Source organism: Staurois parvus, unplaced genomic scaffold (genome assembly GCF_062004578.1).
Source record: "Staurois parvus isolate SC_StPar_1 unplaced genomic scaffold, SC_StPar_1.0 ptg000012l, whole genome shotgun sequence".
Lineage (NCBI taxonomy): Eukaryota > Metazoa > Chordata > Amphibia > Anura > Ranidae > Staurois > Staurois parvus.
Genome location: NW_028317808.1, coordinates 8,300,837 through 8,320,707, shown reverse-complemented (window position 1 = coordinate 8,320,707; position 19,871 = coordinate 8,300,837). Strand labels below are relative to the sequence as shown.

At 40.1% G+C, this 19,871-nt stretch overlaps 1 protein-coding gene across 1 annotated transcript in view; it reads left to right on the top strand.

Annotated features, from left to right (window-relative positions):
* LOC149473682 (prostaglandin reductase 1-like) overlaps positions 1-19,871 on the top strand; it is a 65,622-nt gene that overhangs the window by 25,931 nt on the left and 19,820 nt on the right. Inside the window, exons 2-6 of the mRNA XM_089674748.1 lie at positions 4,700-4,815; positions 6,859-6,904; positions 11,395-11,454; positions 11,916-12,083; positions 19,182-19,299. Coding sequence (XP_089530874.1) covers positions 4,700-4,815; positions 6,859-6,904; positions 11,395-11,454; positions 11,916-12,083; positions 19,182-19,299 — 508 coding nt within the window. The remainder of the gene's footprint in view (positions 1-4,699; positions 4,816-6,858; positions 6,905-11,394; positions 11,455-11,915; positions 12,084-19,181; positions 19,300-19,871) is intronic.

The window sequence follows — 19,871 nt, the reverse complement described above, 5'->3', positions numbered from 1 at the left end:
AGTTCCTGTCGCACATTCCATGATGCAGATGTAGCATTCCAAGCAAAAAAAGTGGCAACTGCCTCAACCTACAACTAGCCTTTGCATTAAGGTGCAAAGAGGCATATAAGAATGGTCCTGGTGTCCATTTCTCTTGAAGGCGGCAATATAACTTTTCATTGCTCAGATATCATCAAGCTGAATGTCTCAGTGAGCAATGAAGAAATGTGAAGTTCACCATTAAGGTTTTTTTTTTCTTTTTGCCAGACCTGTGTTTATACTAGTGATGGGCTGAACACCCCCCTGTTCAGTTCGCGGTCAAATATTTGAAGTTACCGAAAGTTTGACCGCAAACTTCGAACAGGGATAGTTTACTGAGAGGTATATTACCTCATCTGAGTATGCGGTAAGATACTGCTCAGTTACTAAAATACCACATGAGTCATGCGGTATTTTAGTAGTGAAACATTCATTCATGTTTCAGCTGTTAGCGGAATTCCCTGCTGACAGCCGAATGTCAAACGAATTGTCGGCATTGCCCGACAATTTAAAAAATGACATAGGGTCCCCCCTCCCATCCATACTAAGCCCTTCGGGTCTAGTATGGATTTTGATGGGAACCCCCCATGCCAAATTTTTTTTAAAAAAAGGCATAGGGGTCCCCCCAAAAATCCATACCAGACCCTTATCTGAGCATGCAGCCCAGCAGGTCAGAAAAGGAGGGGGAATGAGTGAGCGGCCCCCCTCCTGAACCATACCAGGCCATATGCCCTCAACATAGGGGGGTGCTTTGAGGAAGGGGAGCTCCCCCCCAAAGCACCTTGTCAACCCTGGCCGGTGGTTGTGGGGGTCTGTGGATGGGGGGCTTATCGGAATCTGGAAGCCCCTTTTAACAAGGGGTCCCCCAGATCCTGCCCCCCCCCCATGTGAATGTGCATGCGGTACCGCTACCCATACACAATACAAAAAAAGTGTAGTGTAAAAAAAGACAGTAGACAGTCTTTGACAAGTCCTTTATTAAAAATAAAAAAAATATCGCCTGAAGTAGATCCAACATCAATCACGATGCCCGCCGCTACCCAAAAAAAGGAAAAAGAAATATCCGCTCTGCCCTCACAGCTGCACCGTGATGACAGTTCTTAAATAGGGTGATGATGTCACAAGGGGGCAGGATCACCCCACCCCCGTGTTACGTCATCATGCCCTGTGATTGGTGAAAGCATTGCACCTGACCTCTGAACACCCATACCGTTTATGTGTTCAACAAACACAAAAATGGCCCATGTTCGAGTCGAACTTATGTTTGTCTCGAACATGCAGCCCATCACTAGTTTATACTTATGTTATATTGTATTTTCAGATGGAATATATATTTTCCTACTTTGTCTGTCATGTAAACTGCTTCAAAACAATGTCCTAAAGAAGCAGTAAGAAACCGCGAAACACATAGACAAGAAGCTCTTATATCTAAAACAGGGGTCTCCAAACATTTTAAGCAAAGGGCCACTTTACTGTTCTTTGGGCTTTGGGGAGGCCAGACTGTGGCCAGTGGGAGTAAAAATTGTCCCGGTGTGAGTGGTAGTAAACAGAGCCCCATCTTTGGTATTAGGGGAAGTAATAGAGCACCATTGTTGGTTATAATGGGAGAAATAGAACCCCAAGGGCCAGATAAAATTATGCAAAGGGCCGCATCCGGTCCCCAGGCCACAGTTTGGAGACCACTGGCTTAGCATATTGGGATATCCCATGCCCTAGACCAGGGGTCTCCAAACTTTCTAAACAAAGGGCCAATATACTGTCCTTCAGATGTGGGGGGCTGACTGAGGCCAGTGGGTGTAGAAAATGTCCTTGTGTCAGTGGGAGTAAACAATGCCCCATCATTGATGTCAGTGGTAGGAATAGTACCCCATCGTTGGTGACAGTAGGAGGACACATGCCCTTTTGTTTGTGTTAGTGGATGGAATAGTGCCCCAAGGGCTGGAAAACAGCAAGTAAAGGGCGGCATCCAGCCCCTCGGCCACAGTTTGGAGACCATTGGTCTAAAACATATGTGATGAAGTATTTTCCTACTGAATTTTATTATTCTGAATAATAACATGGATATTTTTATGTAATATTGTGTTAGCTTTCCACAACACTGGTAAAGTATAATCGAAAACCCATTCTTTTCCATTTTCTGTACATTTTTACACTGTTAGGGTTTACATACTTTTTCTAGAAAGAAACTAATATAGTAATAGACAATTTTTCAGTAAAAAAAATTGTGTGCTCCTTGTGAGTATATAACTCAGTGTTTAACGAAGCAAATATAACAAACAGCTAATGATCAATTACGTATTATGTTGGTTTACCCAAACTGAACACCTTAAAGAGAAACAGCTGTTTAGAGGTAGGAAAATTGGACGAAAGAATAGAAATCGTAATAAACAGACAAGGTTGCAGTCAGGGGCGGACTGACAACTTATGGGGCCCCCGGGCAATAGGGGACCATGGGGCCCCTGTGACCTTGCCCAAACTCAAAAAAGCCTATGAAAAAGGTACCAGGGGCATCTCATGGGGCCCCCTACTGACCCCGGGCCCTCGGGCAGTGCCCGAGTTTCCAAATGGTCAGTCCACCCCTGGTTGCAGTATATCTGGTGGTTTAGCCTTCAAAGCTCACGCCATGGCATTAGTGAGAAATAGCAGCAAGGCACAAGAAAGTCATCCTGTCACCTGCCATTTTTTTCTCAAGCAGTAGTTATGCCGCAGACAGATGTTGCCAGATGTGTTCTCCAGAAGACCAAACAAATGAGAAAGGTTGATTTTGTCCATAGTTTACATTTGACTCCCGATTGCTCAGTAGGGTTAAACCAGAACTCAGGGCAAAAACTTTTTCTATGTCCTTGCTGCTGATCTCCTACCTTCACTGCATACTGTATGTCTTCCATCTTCTGGTTCACTCATTAGTTCTCTGAAACAAGCTGATGATTTTAAAATCAAACTGTTAATCCCCTGTGGTTTCCTGTTTGTAAGACTAGCATCTGCTATGCCTCCTATTCCCCCAGCCACACTGGTCTTGGCACATCCCCTCTGTAGTTCTTTCTCCAGGAAGCTGATGTGGGAAGGTGATGTATTTCCTCCCTGCTCACTGTAGTGGACGGAGTCTGACTCCCACCCAGGCAGTGATCTAAGAATGACAGCTCAGGACACTTTCATAGCTTTAGCTAGGAGTCTCCGCACCTCCTCCTCCTTATCTCCATTTTGCCCATAAGAAAAAGATTCTGATAATGACCACCGAAAACGCGATTTTGCCAGCGATTTTGCTGCCATTTTACCCAAGATTTTGCCACAATTTTGCCTGCAATTTTGCAGCATTTTTCACCCCTGATTTTGCCACAATTTTACTCACGATTTTGCCTGGAATTTTCCTGCAATTTTACCTGTGATTTTGCCATGATTGTACTCGCAATTTTGCTGTGATTTTACCCACAATTGTGCAGCGATTTTACCACGTTTAGGGTGCATTTTTCATAGGTCATGTGACTCAACAAATGGCAGCACGTGTGTGTTTTTGATGCGCTTTTGCTGTGGTTTCAATGCATTTCAAGTCTGGTCCACACCAATGCAGTTTGCATTTTGTCCATGTTACAGTGATTTTTGCAGTGCATTTTGCGTTTTTGCATTCGCATTTTTTATGTTTTCTAATGCATTTTGCATTCTTTTTTTTTTGTCAACTTGTTGTTGGGCAGATTAAAAACACAAAAAGCATCAAAAACATAACACGTGTGCTTTTGAATCGTTTTTGCTGCATTTTCAATGCATTTCAGGCCTGGTTCACACCAATGCAGTTTGTGTTTTATCCATTTTGTTGTGCTTTTTTTGCAGTGCATTTTTGCATGCATGTTTTTGATGCATTTTTTTTATATGTTTTGCATTTTTTGAATGTTTTTTATTTTTGGCCAGCTCCTTGCTGGGCAGATTAAAAACACAAAACACATCAAAAACGTAACGTGTGTTTTTTATGCATGTTTTCAATGCATTTCAGGCCTTTTCTCTATTTTCTCTATAAAAACTGTCTCCCTTGTTTGCATTTGGTGAACAGTTACAATCTGAGGAGCAAAGTGTAAAGGCAGGGAGCAGAGAAGGAGCCTGTGCCATTATGATCGAAAAGAGAAAGCTGCCAGGTGCGTACACTGCTAATGCATTCTCAGTTTGAATGGATAGAGGAGTGTTGTTGGCCCAACACCGGAACTCACTTGCTTAATTGTGAACTGACAAGATCAAGGAAAATTATACTGCTTAATAACTACTTGAGTCTGTATTAGATACACATCTTAAAGTATAAGTAAATTATAATTACTGATATGTGTACATCATAAAGACATTTTCTGGTGGATATTTTCTGTATTTTGCGAGCTATGGCAAGAACAACTGCATACCAAAAACAGTTCATTATATGTCATTTGCTTAGTCATCCTTTGTGAAATGCTAGTTTGCAGATGTTTGAGTCATTATGTATATAAGACAAATATTTGCCCAGAATATAACAGAGAGCCTGAGCAGCCCCATGAAAATACAAACACGAATATGATTTTTTGGCAGGACATCTTGGTGTGGCACAGGGCATTGTTCATGCAGCCAATAAAGCTGCACAGGTATTTAGATGGAACCACCTCCTTGCTGGGACAGTGTGGACGCCGTGCACTTGAGTGTGATTTTACCTGGTTTTGCTGTCTTGCAGTCTCCACAGAATGGTGCTTGCTCGTTCATGGACCCTGGTGAAGCACTTCGAGGGTGCACCCAAACTGTCTGACTTCAAATTAGTAGAAACTCAATTGCAAAAGTTAAAAAATGGAGGTAGGTCTGTATGTTTTTCTTATATTGCAGGATTATACCATAGACTGCATATCTGTCAGGCTTATTTAAAAAGGCAAAAGCAGGTTGCAAAGGCCAGCATCCCATTAAACCTTAGCAACAAGCTTTCTGACATTTTTTACTTAAAAATAGATGAAATCTCAATGGTTGTTATGAGTTACTGCACTTTTTACATTCTATTATACTATATACACATACGCCTGGCAGTACTAGGGTCGTTGGTTCGAATCCCAACCACGGCATCACCTGCCTGGAGTTTGCATGTTCTCCCTGTGCCTGCGTGGGTTTCCTCCGGGTACTCCGGTTTCTTCCCATACTCCAAAGACATGTTGGTAGGTTAATTGGCTCCTGTCTAAATTGGCCCCAGTATTTGTATGTATGTATGTAAGTTAGGGACCTTAGATTATACACCCCTTGAGGGTTAGGGACTGATGTGAATGTAATATATATATATATATATATATATATATATATATATGTAAAGCGCTGCGTAAATTGACGGCGCTATATAAGTACGGTACCTGTAATAAATAAATATGCATGTTATGACTGCTGTTAGATGTAAAACTCCTTTAACCACTTACCCTCCAGATGATTTATCCCCCTTCCTGACCAGGCCATTTTTGTGTTACGGCGCTGCATTATTTTAACTGACAATTGGGCGGTGCAACGCTGCATCCAAAGGAAATTTGCGTCCATTTTTCCCCACAAATAGAGCTTTCTTTCAGTGGTATTTGATCGCCTGTGCATTTCTTATTTTTTGAGCTATAAACAAAAAAAGACCGACAATTAAGAGAAAAAAATATTTTTCACTTTTTGCTATTAAACATGTCTAATAAAATTTTTTTTAAAAATCAAATTTCATCATAAATTTAGGCCAAAATGTATTCTGCTACAAGTCTTTGCTAAATAAAAGTCCCAATACGTGTAAATTAATTGGTTTATGTGAAAGTTATAGCATTTACAAATGGCGGTATAGATACTGGGATTTTTTTTTTCACTGGTAATGGCGGCGTTCAGCGGTGGCCAGGGTTGGGCGTGACCCTTATGCGGAACAATATTTTTGACTTTTTGCTATTAAACTTGCCTAATAAAAAATTTTAAAAATCAAATTTCATCTCAAATTTTGTCAAAATGTATTCTGCTACATGTCTTTGCTACAAAAAAATACTGATACATGAATGGTATCATGAATGGTAAAAATACTGATACATGAATGGTACAGGTAGGGCGTGCACGCAGATTGCGCCCGCCCCTTACCCGGAACTGCAAAATCACGTATATATACTTGATGTTGCGCAACCGTGCTACCCTGTAGCAGTATTTCTGCTATAGTGGGGCAGGAAGCGGTTAATTTAAAGTGTTTTTTTACCTTCATGCATTCTATGCATGAAGGTAAAAAACATTCAGTGTTCAGCTCTCCTCTTAGCCCCCTCTAATACTTACCTGAGTCTGATCATGATCCAGCCCTGTGCACGAGAGGAGCAGTTCTCCCGAGTCTCTCCCTTCTCATTGGCTTGGACACAGTAGCCATTGGCTCCTGCTACTGTCAATCACAGCCACTGAGGAGAGAGCTGGGGGCGGGGCCACACCCAGAGGTGGCTCAGGAGCGAGCACACACGAGTGAGTGAACTCAGCAGGGGGGAGGAGCCAGGAGGATTGCTGGGGCACCTGGGGCTGCTCTGTGCAAAACCACTGCACAGAGCAGGTAAGTATACCATGTTTGTTTGGTTTTTTTTTAAACGTGAACCTTTGGTATAACTTTAACTAAGTCTTTGAAGCAAACAGATGCTTTATGATGGCATAACACCAGCAGAAGTTCATCTCTAATGCACAAATATTTGAATATATATATGTACAACTAATATCCTGTAAAGCATATTATGCGAAAAGGATGTACGTAAATTAAATTACACACTTTTTTTGTGGTTTGTACAATGCTATACTGTCTATGTAATGTTATACTGTATATGTCAGTGTTGTACAGTATGTTGCCAACTAATTGAATGTATTTTCACTCTACAGAGGTTTTGTTGGAAGCTGAGTGTTTTAGTGTGGACCCATACATGAGGTATGAAATTATTTAATTCTTCTATGATTAAGTGTATTAACAAAGGATTCAGTTATCTGCCAACTGAGAAACTCTACCCAAAAGTCTTGAGATGACAGCAGGCTGGTGTCAGTGGTTGTAAAGTTCTTCCATTGATCTTTCCTGCTTATTGTGCTTGTCAGAATCTGTTGTCATTCCTCAACCTACCTAGACAATCCTCATACAGAGGAAAACTGTGGATAACGTGTATGTTGAATGGGCAGGAGAAAAAAAATCAAATATTACAGTAACAGTCATTGCTCAAAGTTATTATTAAACACCTGAAATAATCAGAGATTTAGTAGGAGTTTGAACAAACATCAGTCAGATATGCCTATTCATCATCATGATTGATTTCCTAATAAAGTAGAAGCTGTTCAGCATACTGGAAACTGTTGTCACCTTGTTTACTAGCATTTACTTTGGGAAATATTCAGCCTCTATGCCTATAGTAAATTATCCCAGTTACATCCATTAAGTGGATAGTGATGAGGGATTATAGTACTTCTTCCTTTGGAGTGATCATGTGGAATAACCCCCTAAGTAGTGTGGCAGGCTAACATTTCAATTTCAGGTTCTGGTCCATGGTGTATGGTGAGGTGAACAATAAATAAGGTGCCAATAGCTTTAGTATTTTTAGTTTTTATTGCTGAACTCAGTTCTAGGAGATAGGGTTTAGAGGTGCAGGATGCCCAAACATTGCATGGAACTAAGACTGGTATTCTGAAGTAGCAGTGGTAGCCTGTGTAAGAGCATCCTCTTAGTAAGGCAGCCAGGCAGATCTATGGCCCTGTATGAGTAGTCACAGGCTTTCTTAACCACTTGCCGCCCACCAATAGTAATTTTACTTTTGACGAGCAGCACAGCCAGGCTCAGCAACGTGAAATTACATTGCTTGGCACATGTGCTCTGTAGTGCACACTGGAATGCACAGTGCGCCGATCCTGTAACCGTCAGTTCCTGGTACCCTGCCTCAGTCGTATCGGGGTACCAGGAACTGGTACCCCGATAGCAGTCGGGGGATCATGCGACTGCTCTACGATCACATGATCACAATGTCAACAAAGCTGTTATGAATAAATATTAATAACAGCTGTGCTTTCTATAGTGATGTGTAATTATAGAAGGATCTGGGAGTTCTGGTAGATCACAAGCTTAATGGCATGCAATGCTAAGCTGCGGCTTCTAAAAGCAAGCAAAATCCTCTCTTGTATTAAAAGAGGTATAGACTCCAGAGAGAGAGATATCATATTACCCCTGTACAAATAATTACTAATACCTCATCTGGAATATGCAGTTCAGTTTTGGGCACCAATTCACAAAAAGAACATTGGGGAACTGGAGAAAATACAGAGAAGGGCAACCAAACTGACACGAGGCATGGAGGAGCTCAGCTATGAGGAAAGATTAGAGGAACTGAATTTATTCTCTCTTGAGAAGAGGAGATTAAGGGGGGATATGATCAACATGTATAAATACATCAGTGGTTTATATAATGAACTTGGTGTAGAGCTATTCACACTGAGGTCATCACAGAGTACAAGGGGGCACTCTTTACGTCTGAAGGAAAAGAAATGTAATCTCCAAACATGGGAAGGTTTCTTCACAGTGAGAGCTGTGAAAATGTGGAGTAGACTCCCTCAAGAGTTGGTTCTGGCCAGCTCAGTGAATTGCTTCAAAAAAGGCCTGGATTCTTTGTTAGATACACAAAATATAACTGGATACTAACATTTATAGGTAAAGTTGATCCAGGGAATATCCGATTGCCTCTTGGGGGATAAGGAAGGAATTTCTTTCCTAGCAGGAGCAAATTGGATCATGCTTTGTTGGGTTTTTTGCCTTCCTCTGGATCAACTGTGGGTATAGGATTATAACTTTTTTTTTTATGGTTGAACTGTATGGACTTTCAGCCAGACTAACTATGTAATTAGTCCACAGCTATCACATGGTACTTGGGCCAATCACAACATCCTGTACCATGTGATTGGCTGTAACCAACTGATGCACACAGAATCTGATGTAACTGTGTATAGTTACCAAATGTAACAGGAACACATAAACATATAGTAGGGTTTTCTCAAATTTGCAAAAATGGATGTACTTTAGGTTGCAGTGGATGGCTCTCTAATAAATATGTCTCTTGACGCTCTAATAGCAGTTAAGATACCTTGATTAAGGTGGTGAATCCTTCTTACAATGTCCATACAGTAGCATCTACCAAGCCTCTCTGCGACAATCTTCAGCAAAAATTTTCACAAGCCCATTCAGCTCTAGATATCTACCTCAGCAAGTAGCTTAATTGTGGGCCTCTGGAACATGCCTCAGGCTGCCCAAGTGGAGATGAACTCTAAACACACATACTCTCCACAGAAAAGTCCATGGAGTAGACAGAACACTCTAGAAAGGTGACACATGCTTATCTTCCCAAACCATACCTCTAGACAAAGAGGATGAATCAGATATACTGTATATTCATAATGCAATGATTGTCCTTCCCACACTGGTTACTAAAGCCTCCTTCACAGTAACAGGGAAACACAGTCAAGCCACCCAGCTTAACCCCTTCCTGCCCCCCCCCCCGTGTCCCTTTAAACAGTTCTGAGCATCTGTGGGAGCGGGAAGGATTGGCGATCATGTGACCACTGACCAAGATCGGAAGCCAGTCCCACCGGCTGGTATGTGATCATTAAAACCCACCCTTTTGTTGCCACAAATACTGTATATGTTAGACAGTCATAAAGGCTAAAGTTAAAGGATAACTTCACCTTCGGGAACATGTAACATGTTCCACCAATTGTTTTGGGTGTGACAGCAGTATGAGGAGAAATTCCCCGTTCCAGCTGTCACTTTTTGAAAAAAACATGGCTGTGCAGGGCTCCGTCCACACGGTAGCATCAGTTATTCATAGAGCTTTGTGAATGAATGACCTACAAGTACCCACATTCCTTGCGGATGTTGGCTTGCACTTCTCAATGAACTACCAAGGCACTGTTGATTACTGTGGTAGTTCATTGATTCTTCCTGTCAGTGTGAAACTGCCTGTCCATACGAGGTACGAGCAGACAGATTACACTGACAATCTGCAGGAGTCCTAAATGTGAATGCAATGCTTTGCAGGCTCCTAAAAAAATAGTAAATGCACATTTTATACCTGCAAAAAAGTTGCATTAATTATTTTTTTTAAAAGATGATCTTATCCTTTAACCGCTTTCCCATCACCTTATAACCGAAATACTGCTACAGGGCGGCAGGGATGTGCAAAATTACATGTATATATACATGATTTCGCATTTCCGGGTAGTGGGCGCACACGAGCCGCATGCATGCCCTACCCGTGCCGATATTCGCGGCCTCGGCTGTCATTCACCAGGTTCCAGCCAGTGATTACTCGCCAGCACCCAGTATTACCGATGGGAGGGAGAGAACTGTATGTAAACAATACAGTTCTCTCCCCTGGCAGCTCCAGCACACTGCTCTGTATGGTTCTGCATAGCAGAGACATACAAAGCAGTGTGCTTACAGTTGAATGCACAGACACAGCTTACTGTGAAACAGCACACAGTTAGCCCTTTGATCGCCACACATGTTAACCCCTTCCTGCCCAGTGCCATTAGTACAGTGTCAGTGCTTTTTGTTAGCACTGATCATTGTATTGGTGTCACTAGGGATGCCAGTGTCAAAATGCTCACTGCAGTCCCGCTATAAGTCGCTGATCGCTGCCATTACTAGCACAAAAAAAAATAAATTTCCAGTATCTATACCGCCATTTGTAAATGCTATACCTTTCATGTAAACCAATCAATTTACACGTATTGGGACTTTTTTTTTTAGCAAAGACATGTAGCAGAATACATTTTGGCCTAAATTTATAGCGAAATTTGATTTTTTTATTTTTTTTTCACTGGACATGTTTAATTGCAAAAAGTCAAAAATATTGTTTTTTTTTTCTCAAAATTGTCGGTCTTTTTTTTTTTACAGCACAAAAAAATAAAAACTGCACAGGCAATCAAATACCACCAAAAGAAAGCTCTATTTGTGGGAAAAAATGGACATAAATTTCATTTGGGTGCAGCGCTGCATTACCGTGTAGTTGTCAGTTAAAGTAACGCAGCGCCCTAACGCAAAAAATGGCCTGGTCAGGAAGGGGGGTAAATCCTCTGGAGGGCAAGTGGTTAAGGAAGACTTGCAGAGCCTAAGAAATCATAAATAATGTTCAGGCTGGGGACATCCCAGCAGAAAAAATACTAAATTTAAGTAGTGACAGAACAGCATAGGGAAGGGTCCTTATAGGACTTGTATGTCAGAAGTACCTGAATGATAAAGTACCACGATTGACCACAGTATTCAGTAAGATTCTTCTGTTTTACTTACCTGCATCAATAGAAAAATAAAATGTACGTGTAAAAACATGTAAAGCTGCCTTGGACATGTTTGTGATATCCTAAACGTGACCAATTTTATCCATGTACCAGGCCATACAGTAAGAGAATGATGAAAGAAGGGGACATCATGATGGGAACTCAGGTTGCAAGGTAACAGTTTAGTATTATCTTCTGGCTGCATATTTCATTACTTTTTCCATTAGTAAAAACAGTCATAGGATGTTTCATGTTTCTTAGTAACAATGAACATAACATACTTTAATGATATATCTACATTTACTATATTTTTTTTATGTTATTTACATTATAAAAGTCACATGAAAATGGAAGTACACCCCATGGAAGTTGTTGATTTTTCCTTTATGAAATGAGAACTGACCAAAAAAAGCCAAAAATGTCAAAATGATACTTATAGCTTTAGGATGAAAACTTGCTTCCTTCCTTGCCTAAACTTTAGTAAAGTGTTATGGGCTTACAGTATGTCCACCTAGTGCACATCTTTTAAAATACAGTAAGGTTGTTGGTAAAAATTATTATACAAAATCTTTTTTCATTGAGCTGATAAAAGTATGCATATTTTGCATTTGAACTATATTGTGTTATATCTGTAGGGTTTTGGAAAGCAAAGACGTAGCATTTCCAGTTGGTAGTTATGCCATATCAAATGCTGGCTGGACTACTCATTCAATCTCTCAAGGCAAAGACCTGAGTCCTCTGCTGAAAAACTGGCCTGCCCGTATCCCCAAATCCCTGGCACTTGGGACAATAGGAATGCCTGGGTGAGTAACTACCATCTACAAATTATTTCTACAGCTGATCTGTAGTCATTCTAAGAGAGATATTGATATTTCATATGCTGTTTCAGTATGTTGTGAAATGTATTTACCACCTGTGAAATCCAAAGCTTTGTATTTGAAATCAATTGCAGTTTATTCCACTGATGGGCCGCATGGGGTAGCAGAGAAAAGCCACTCTGCATGAGCTTCTGGCTCTAGATCTAATAATGGCAAATCCCAAGCTGTGACAGAATGTAGCATTTACAGACCATGTAGTGGGCGTTAATAAGTGAGTGGGGCATGATGAGTGCATTTTCATGAATCCCTACCCAAAACCAGGCAGCCATTTCTTGGCAGATATGAAAACCAGTATAGGGAAATAGGAATGTGCAAATTTAGATTAAATAACTCAAAACAGGGTCAGAATGGCAAGAAGCATGTATACATTGCAGAATAATACAAAACAGATTACGAAAGCTGCACAAACATGGACTCTTACAGCAATATGTCTGTGATGTAGTCAGGGTAACATGGCTGCAAAACATGGGTAATGTGGCAGCAAAACATACTCTCTATAAGACTCTAAGGTGTGCGTAAGATGAGTAGGTTCTCTTCACATTCCAAACACCCCCTTCCACTTCATTTCTGCTGCTAAATTGAAACATAAATATCCAAAAGGGAAACAGAAAATATAAAGAAAGTTATGAAAAAGATAAAGCAATTAGTAAATTTTAGGGACCCGTCTATTGATTTGCAGTAATGCATGTTAAGACAGTGTAAATCAACACACGACTCTAGCCACTGTGCCATTCATTGCAATAGGGACACTAATGCACTGTACAGTAGGTGCCAAGGCACAATGCACAGATGTATCATGCACTGTGGTGCATGTTCATTGAGGTGTTTTGGAGGCCTATTAATAATGAAGTGGCCTCCTAACACAACATGTTAATGCACATGCATTACTGCAAAAAACTACAATAGTCTATAGAGGTCAGAACGGGCCCCTAGAACTTGGTGCTGTCCCCTTACAATACTGGTAAGTACGTTTACATTATTCCTAAGCCTGAATCAAACTTACATTTTAAGGGTGTCATATAGGGACATTTTTAGGCAGAAAATGTAAAAACTGCTCAGATGAGTGTTTACATGTGAACGGTGGCAGCACCAGCCATAGATGTGTATAGAGTACAACTCTGACTGCCACTGCTAACAGTGTGTGCAGGCAGCATTTACAACCGCCAGCAGGAATCTACTGGTTCTTGCCAGCTACTGCCCTGGTCGCTGCTATTCAGCCATCTGAATATAGCCTTTTGCCCTCATTCACACTGGACGTTTTTACAACGGCTGGTTTTGGCTTTTGACGTTTTTTTCTACAGCCAGTAAACCCCCCAGCATGTTATCCTATGTGTCCATGCATACATAGACTGTAGTGAACGTTTTTTGGCTTGGACATTTTTTTGGCTGGAAAAAAACCCCAGGACTAGTGGGTTTCTAGAGGAGATTTTTTAGCTGTAAAAACGTTCTAATGTTGAAAAAAAATGTGGTAAAACGCCACAAACCGCGTTTGTGGAGCGAAAAAAAAAATTATTTTCGGTTAAAAAAAACCTGCTAAAAACTGAAAATGCAGGAAAATGCGGGAATAAGCTGCTAATCCCAAAAAAATGTTGCTGAACGCTAATGAAAAAAACGATAAAAAAAAGCTGAAAAACTCACGTTTTAATGTGACTGTACACAGCTAACGTTACCAGCGTTATCAAAATGTCAAAATGTCCAGTGTGCATGAGGGCTTAACTGATCTTCTCTTCAACATAATTACAGCTTGGTGAGATAACAATATACCACAGATTTACAGAAACAGGCTGTTAGACTGGCAGCGACAACCAGAATACTGCTAGAAAATTTCTAGAGCAGGCTAGGAAGCATACTGAACATCTGATTGGTTGATGGGCTAAGCAGTCCTTTTTCAGCTTTTTCTTCCACGTTTTCCTATTGCTTGTAATTATGTACTGATTTAAAACCCAACTGTAAAATATTGGCAATATGTTAAAAAACATGCATGTTAACAAGCACTCCTGCAATGCACCTGATCTGTCTACACTGTATTGTGGTGCCCTTCATTGTAAATGGCACCCAGAATGCACTGTATAGTAGAGTGCAGTGCACAACGCTACACATACCATGCATTATGGTGTGGTGCAATGGCAAATGAGGGTGTAGCAAGTGTACACCCAGAGATGGAAGCGTTTCAACCATGTTGCTCCAATCTCCATCTTGGCAAAGGATCAAGCATCTTGTACAAACATATCTGTCCTCATTCTCCCCCTTCTTCTCTGTTCATACACAGGGACATATGGCCTGTGTGTTAGAAGTGTCACAGGCCGTGCAGGGCACAGCAGGGGCTCAGAGCTATAAACCAACTCTGAGCTGAAGTACCTGGTTGTCTAAGAGAGTTGTGCAATCTAGTACATCGTAAAGGATAACCCAAGCCTTCCCAGGAGTTCAAAGACCTTCCAGAGGAGTAAGAACCAGATAACATTTTTTAAAATCCATTTTTCCCCTATGTCTCATATCTTGGAATATGAGAGACCTACATAAAAACCAGGTATATCTTCAGATTGGCAACAAGAAGACAAACAGTTTGATAGGTCACACTCCCTGACTGGAATACCTAGGAAAGCAGAAAATTACATCTCTGGAACCCTTCAAATATGTATTTCATATTTCATATCTACCCGTTCCTCAGATGCGTCTGCATAGTAATCTACCCACGGGTGGAATGTCACTTGCACATAGGAAAAGTTATGAGCCAAAATATGAACTATTAGAGATTTTGGCTCTAGTTTAGGTCTACGCCCAGACCTTCCCTCCCTAAACAGGGCATTGGTCCTTGACTTCAGAGACACCCCTGCTGGGGAATTACAAAATGGGCTGTCAGGCCTAAGAGAGCTAAGTTGAAGAATTCTCCTGTTTAACATCAGAACCAACTTGGGAGACAACCCTTTCGCTCTGAAACTTTATCTGCAAACCCAAGACTGATTGGCAAGTACTTTAAACCTTTAACCTCCTTTCTGTTTCTTCTTTTCTGTGCTGTTGTTCTCTGTATATTTATATATATATTGGTTACATCTTTTTTCTGTAAATATTTTTATTGCACCCTTTTGACCTTTTAGTAATAAATCTTACTTGCTGAAAGTGTTGAACTATTTCTATAGCTTGTTAATGCAATTTATGAATTCCTGCCTCTAAAAGAGCGCTACTGCGTTTGTTTACCCTCTGTATAACCATTCTGTAGTGACAGTGTTATACAGACGATTACCTCAACCATCATAGTGTTATTGCTGAGATTGCTGAGTTTCCTCTTTCTCTGTACAAAAAGGAGGTGGTGGCAGTGTGAAGAGTTAATTGCGTAATTAACCTGACCCAGTAACAATCGCTCCCAGGCTGCCGGTACATTGATTGTGGTCCAATTATCTGAAAAATCGTTGTGCAGGGTGCAGCTGGGCGTGGCATTGTTACGCACGTGACATCGCAGTTTTAGATTGGCTAGTCCTTCGGTCACGAGTTTGGTGAGAAGATCAGGGGTCTGATGCCACATTCGTCACAGAGGGTGATGTACATTTTTTCATAAGTCCTGATGTTCATGATGCCCATTCATAATGGCCGTTTGTGTGCATTAATGCGCCACAGCTGATTGGTATAGTGTGAATCAGCTGTCAGAGTTAGGGAATATATTAGAGCACGGGTGTCAAACTGGCAGCCCTCCAGCTGTTACCAAACTACAAATCTCATGAAGCATTGCAAGATTGATAGTTACAAGCATGACTCCAAAAGGCAGAGGCAGGATGGGACTTGTACTTTCGCAACAGCTGGAGGGCCGCCAGTTTGAAACCCCTGTATTAGAGCATTTGTCCCTTTTTTATTGATGTGTACATGAAGAAATTTTCTGTGTATTTCATGGATGTGCGATAGAATAAGACAGAACAGGAAATGGGGAGAAATCACATTCGAACACAGACAATAAACAATGTATTAGAATTGTGAAGGGTTAGAGTCTCTGTCAATTTTGACTGAAATTTTTGTCTCAGTTGAACAGATGTCTTTTCACTGACTGTTCATGTAACACAGTACATAAAATAAATGGAAATCTATGGACAGGAACACAAAAGTTAAAACTAAGTATTGTGATTTTGACAAAATTGATTTCACTATTGGCAAAATTTACCCAAAACAGACACACCCAAATTTGCTCATTTAGCTGCTTTGGCAAAAACAATAAAAATAGCTACTTTTTTCTTTTTTCATGGGATGTGTTTAGGCTAGTTTGGTTTACTAAATACAGTATTTTTGTATGTTTTTCCTTTTGTTGTGTATTTGATGACATTTGTGTACTTCCACTTTAAATGCTTTATTTTACCATTTTCTCTGTTATGTAAAAAAAGGTTGTATTTTGGCAAAAAAGATTTTTGTAACCCACTATATCGTGAAAAACCTTCAAAAGCCACTTTATTTTCATCTGTGCCAATTAAGTACAAAGCGCTATACCACAAATGTAAAATTTTGTCAACTTCTCCTGATTTTTGCCAAAAGTTTGGGGAACTGAAAACTCTTGATTTCATTCATTTCTTTTGCTTGAGGTGATTGTAGCCGTATTAGTGCACTTGCGACAGAAACAATTGAGTACTGACGTAATACTTTTTTTATTTGCACTATCATACAATTTTGAGGACAAGCTTTCGGGGTATGTCACCTTCTTCAAGGTCCAGGCAGTACTACTACATAAAGTTTTAGCAGAATGTTAGAAGAGATGTTGAAAGGGGGAGAGAAAAAAAAAACAGACAGAAACGCACACAAACAAATGTACACAGCAATGGTTATAAGACTAGGATTAGACTAGAGATAAGACACAGCAAAAGCAAAGACTGGTGGGTGGGGAAACAACACTCACAGAGGGGGTCGTAAAACTGTTTGATAATGATTGAGGAATCCCATGTCCAAATTCAGGCCGTTATCTCTTGTGTCAAATAGAATTATCATTCTTAGTTCAAAGGTTTTCCTTTCCTGAATAGATTTGCAATTTCCTTTAAGAACTAAAATATTGAGGTCTTCCATAGTGTGGTTTGGTTTTGTGAAATGGTGTCCCACAGGTGTGCAAAAGTCATCTTCTTTATGTTCCTTGATGGTATGTCTGTGCAAATTCATCCTTGTTTGCAACTTCTGTCCTGTTTCGCCAACACAAGATCCTTTGCTACATTTTCTGCACTGGATAAGGTACACAACATTACTATCCGGAAATATTGAAGTTTTGAGTGTTTGATACTTTTTGATGGATTGATTTGGTTGCACAGTTTGCGTTTTTTATTGCAGGGTTTGCTTCCATTATTTGTGACATCTTGATCAGAAGGAAGTCTCCTACTGATTAGTTTATTTCTGAGGTTGGGGGGTTGTCTGAAAGCCAGTATTGGTGGTTGCTGGAATATTTCTTTCAGAGTTCCATCCTCTGTTATGATGGGTTGTAAATCTTTGATTATTTTTCCTATTCCTTCTAGTGCTGGGTTGTATGTGGTCACTAGAGGTACACGGTTGTTTGTTTTTTTCTCTTTGTACTGAAGTAGATTTTCTCTTCGGGTTCTCTCCCCCTTTCAACATCCCTTCTAACATTCTGCTAAAACTGTGCAACCAAATCAATCCATCAAAAAGTGTCAGACACTCAAAAGGGATCTTCAATATTTCTGGATCATACAGCTGCACTTCTGGCAATGTTGTGTACCTTATCCAGTGCAGAAAATGTAGCAAAGGATCGTATGTTGGAGAAACAGGACAGAAGTTGCAAACAAGGATGAATTTGCACAGACATACCATCAAGGAACATAAAGAAGATGACTTTTGCACACCTGTGGGACACCATTTCGCAGAACCAGGCCACACAATGGGAGACCTCAATATTTTAGTTCTTAAAGGAAATTTCAAATCTATTCAGGAAAGGAAAACTTTTGAACTAAGAATGATAATTCTATTTGACACAAGAGATAACATGGGATTCCTCACTCATTATCCAACAGTTTTACGACCCCCTCTGTGAGTGTTGTTCGCCCCCCCACCAGTCTTTGCTTTTGCTGTGTTTTATCTCTAGTCTAATCCTAGTCTTGTTTGTGTGTGTTTCTTTCTGTTTTTCTTTTCTCTCCCCCTTTCAACATCTCTTTAAACTTTCTGCTAAAACTTTGTGTAGTAGTACTGCCTGGACCTTGAAGAAGGAGACATACCTCAAAAGCTTGTCCTCAAAATTGTATGATAGTGCAAATAAAAAAAGTATCACGTCAGTACTCTCTATCACGTCAGTACACTCATTTCTTTTAAAAGCCACTATAGATTTCAAAGGCTAAGTGCACCTTTTTGGAGCACTCCCATATATATGCTCTAGTGGTTCCTTCCCCACTTCACTTGACCTCCCCCCCTTCCCATAACAGCGGGCACGGATTCCCCACTGTCACTTTTCAAGCACAGCCATCTGCAAAAATATGTGCATTCATTATGTTTTTAACTTATCATTTAAACCTTTACCACTCTGTCCAAAATACAGAAAAAATAAAACATTTGGACTGGAGTTGGGCTTTAATATTAAAGGGATTCTGGGAGAAAAGAAAAGAAAAAGAAATGAAAGTAGGGACTACCACTTCTAATTAGTCTTTTAAGGTGCAACTTTCAGGGTACAAGCCTGGTTTGCATGCAGGGTAGGTTTTCATGCTTCAATGGCTGTAGGCCTGTTCCAAGTCATTGACACAATTGATAGTAAAGCAAAGATGAGTATGATAGCCATTTACTATTAAAAACTCATGTTTTTTATAGCAGATTCTCAATATTCTATCATTAAAGATTCCATTTATAAATACATTATCTGTCACAGAATGTAGCACGTAAACATCTTCTACACATCTATTTGCTGCACCTAGCAAAACGAAAGGGAACATTCTTTATAAAATAGTTCTAGTGCTGCTCATAACTTATATTACAACAGAGTCCTGTTCGACTTTAGATTATTACAGCTGACCTCTGAATATTACGCTACTTATATATACTGTATCATTCTTATACTCCAAACAGTTTAACGGCATACTTTGGTTTACGCGAGATCCTCCTTGCAAAAAAAGGTGAAATACTTCTTATCAATGGAGCAGCTGGGGCTGTGGGATCCATAGCTGGCCAAATAGGAAAAATCATTGTGAGTAATTTTAGTAATAATAGCCTTTTACTACTGTATACATCACAACTGTCATATTATACAACCGGCTACTCAATCGGCTCATATACTGTAGCTTTTACTGTCATGTATGGCAAAACACATATTTAACTTCAGAAAAGAAAATTTTTTGCCTTTTAGCACAGCATCAGTGGACCTGAACTAGAATTGTAAAGATATGCTATATTATAGAGAGCATCTAAATATGTAAATTGTGCCTTAGTAGAACCCTGAAGCCCATTTATACTGTCACTGTCAGATGTGTTGCATCAACACACATGCATTAAGTTGCATGTTATTGTGTGTTGCATTAAAAAATCCCTTTAAGTTGAATGCATTGGCAACATACCAGAGCACACTAAAAAGCGGACGTACCATTTTTTGGCAGCAAAACCACAACACACAGTAGTATGGTAACCTACATTGCACTTCAGTGCAGTTAAACAAACTACAATAAAAAGGTCTGGTTTAGACTCTACCGACTGAAAAAACTTTTATCAAAGAAGATATAAAAATTTAATATGAAAAGTTTTTGCATCCATATTAAAACTGTT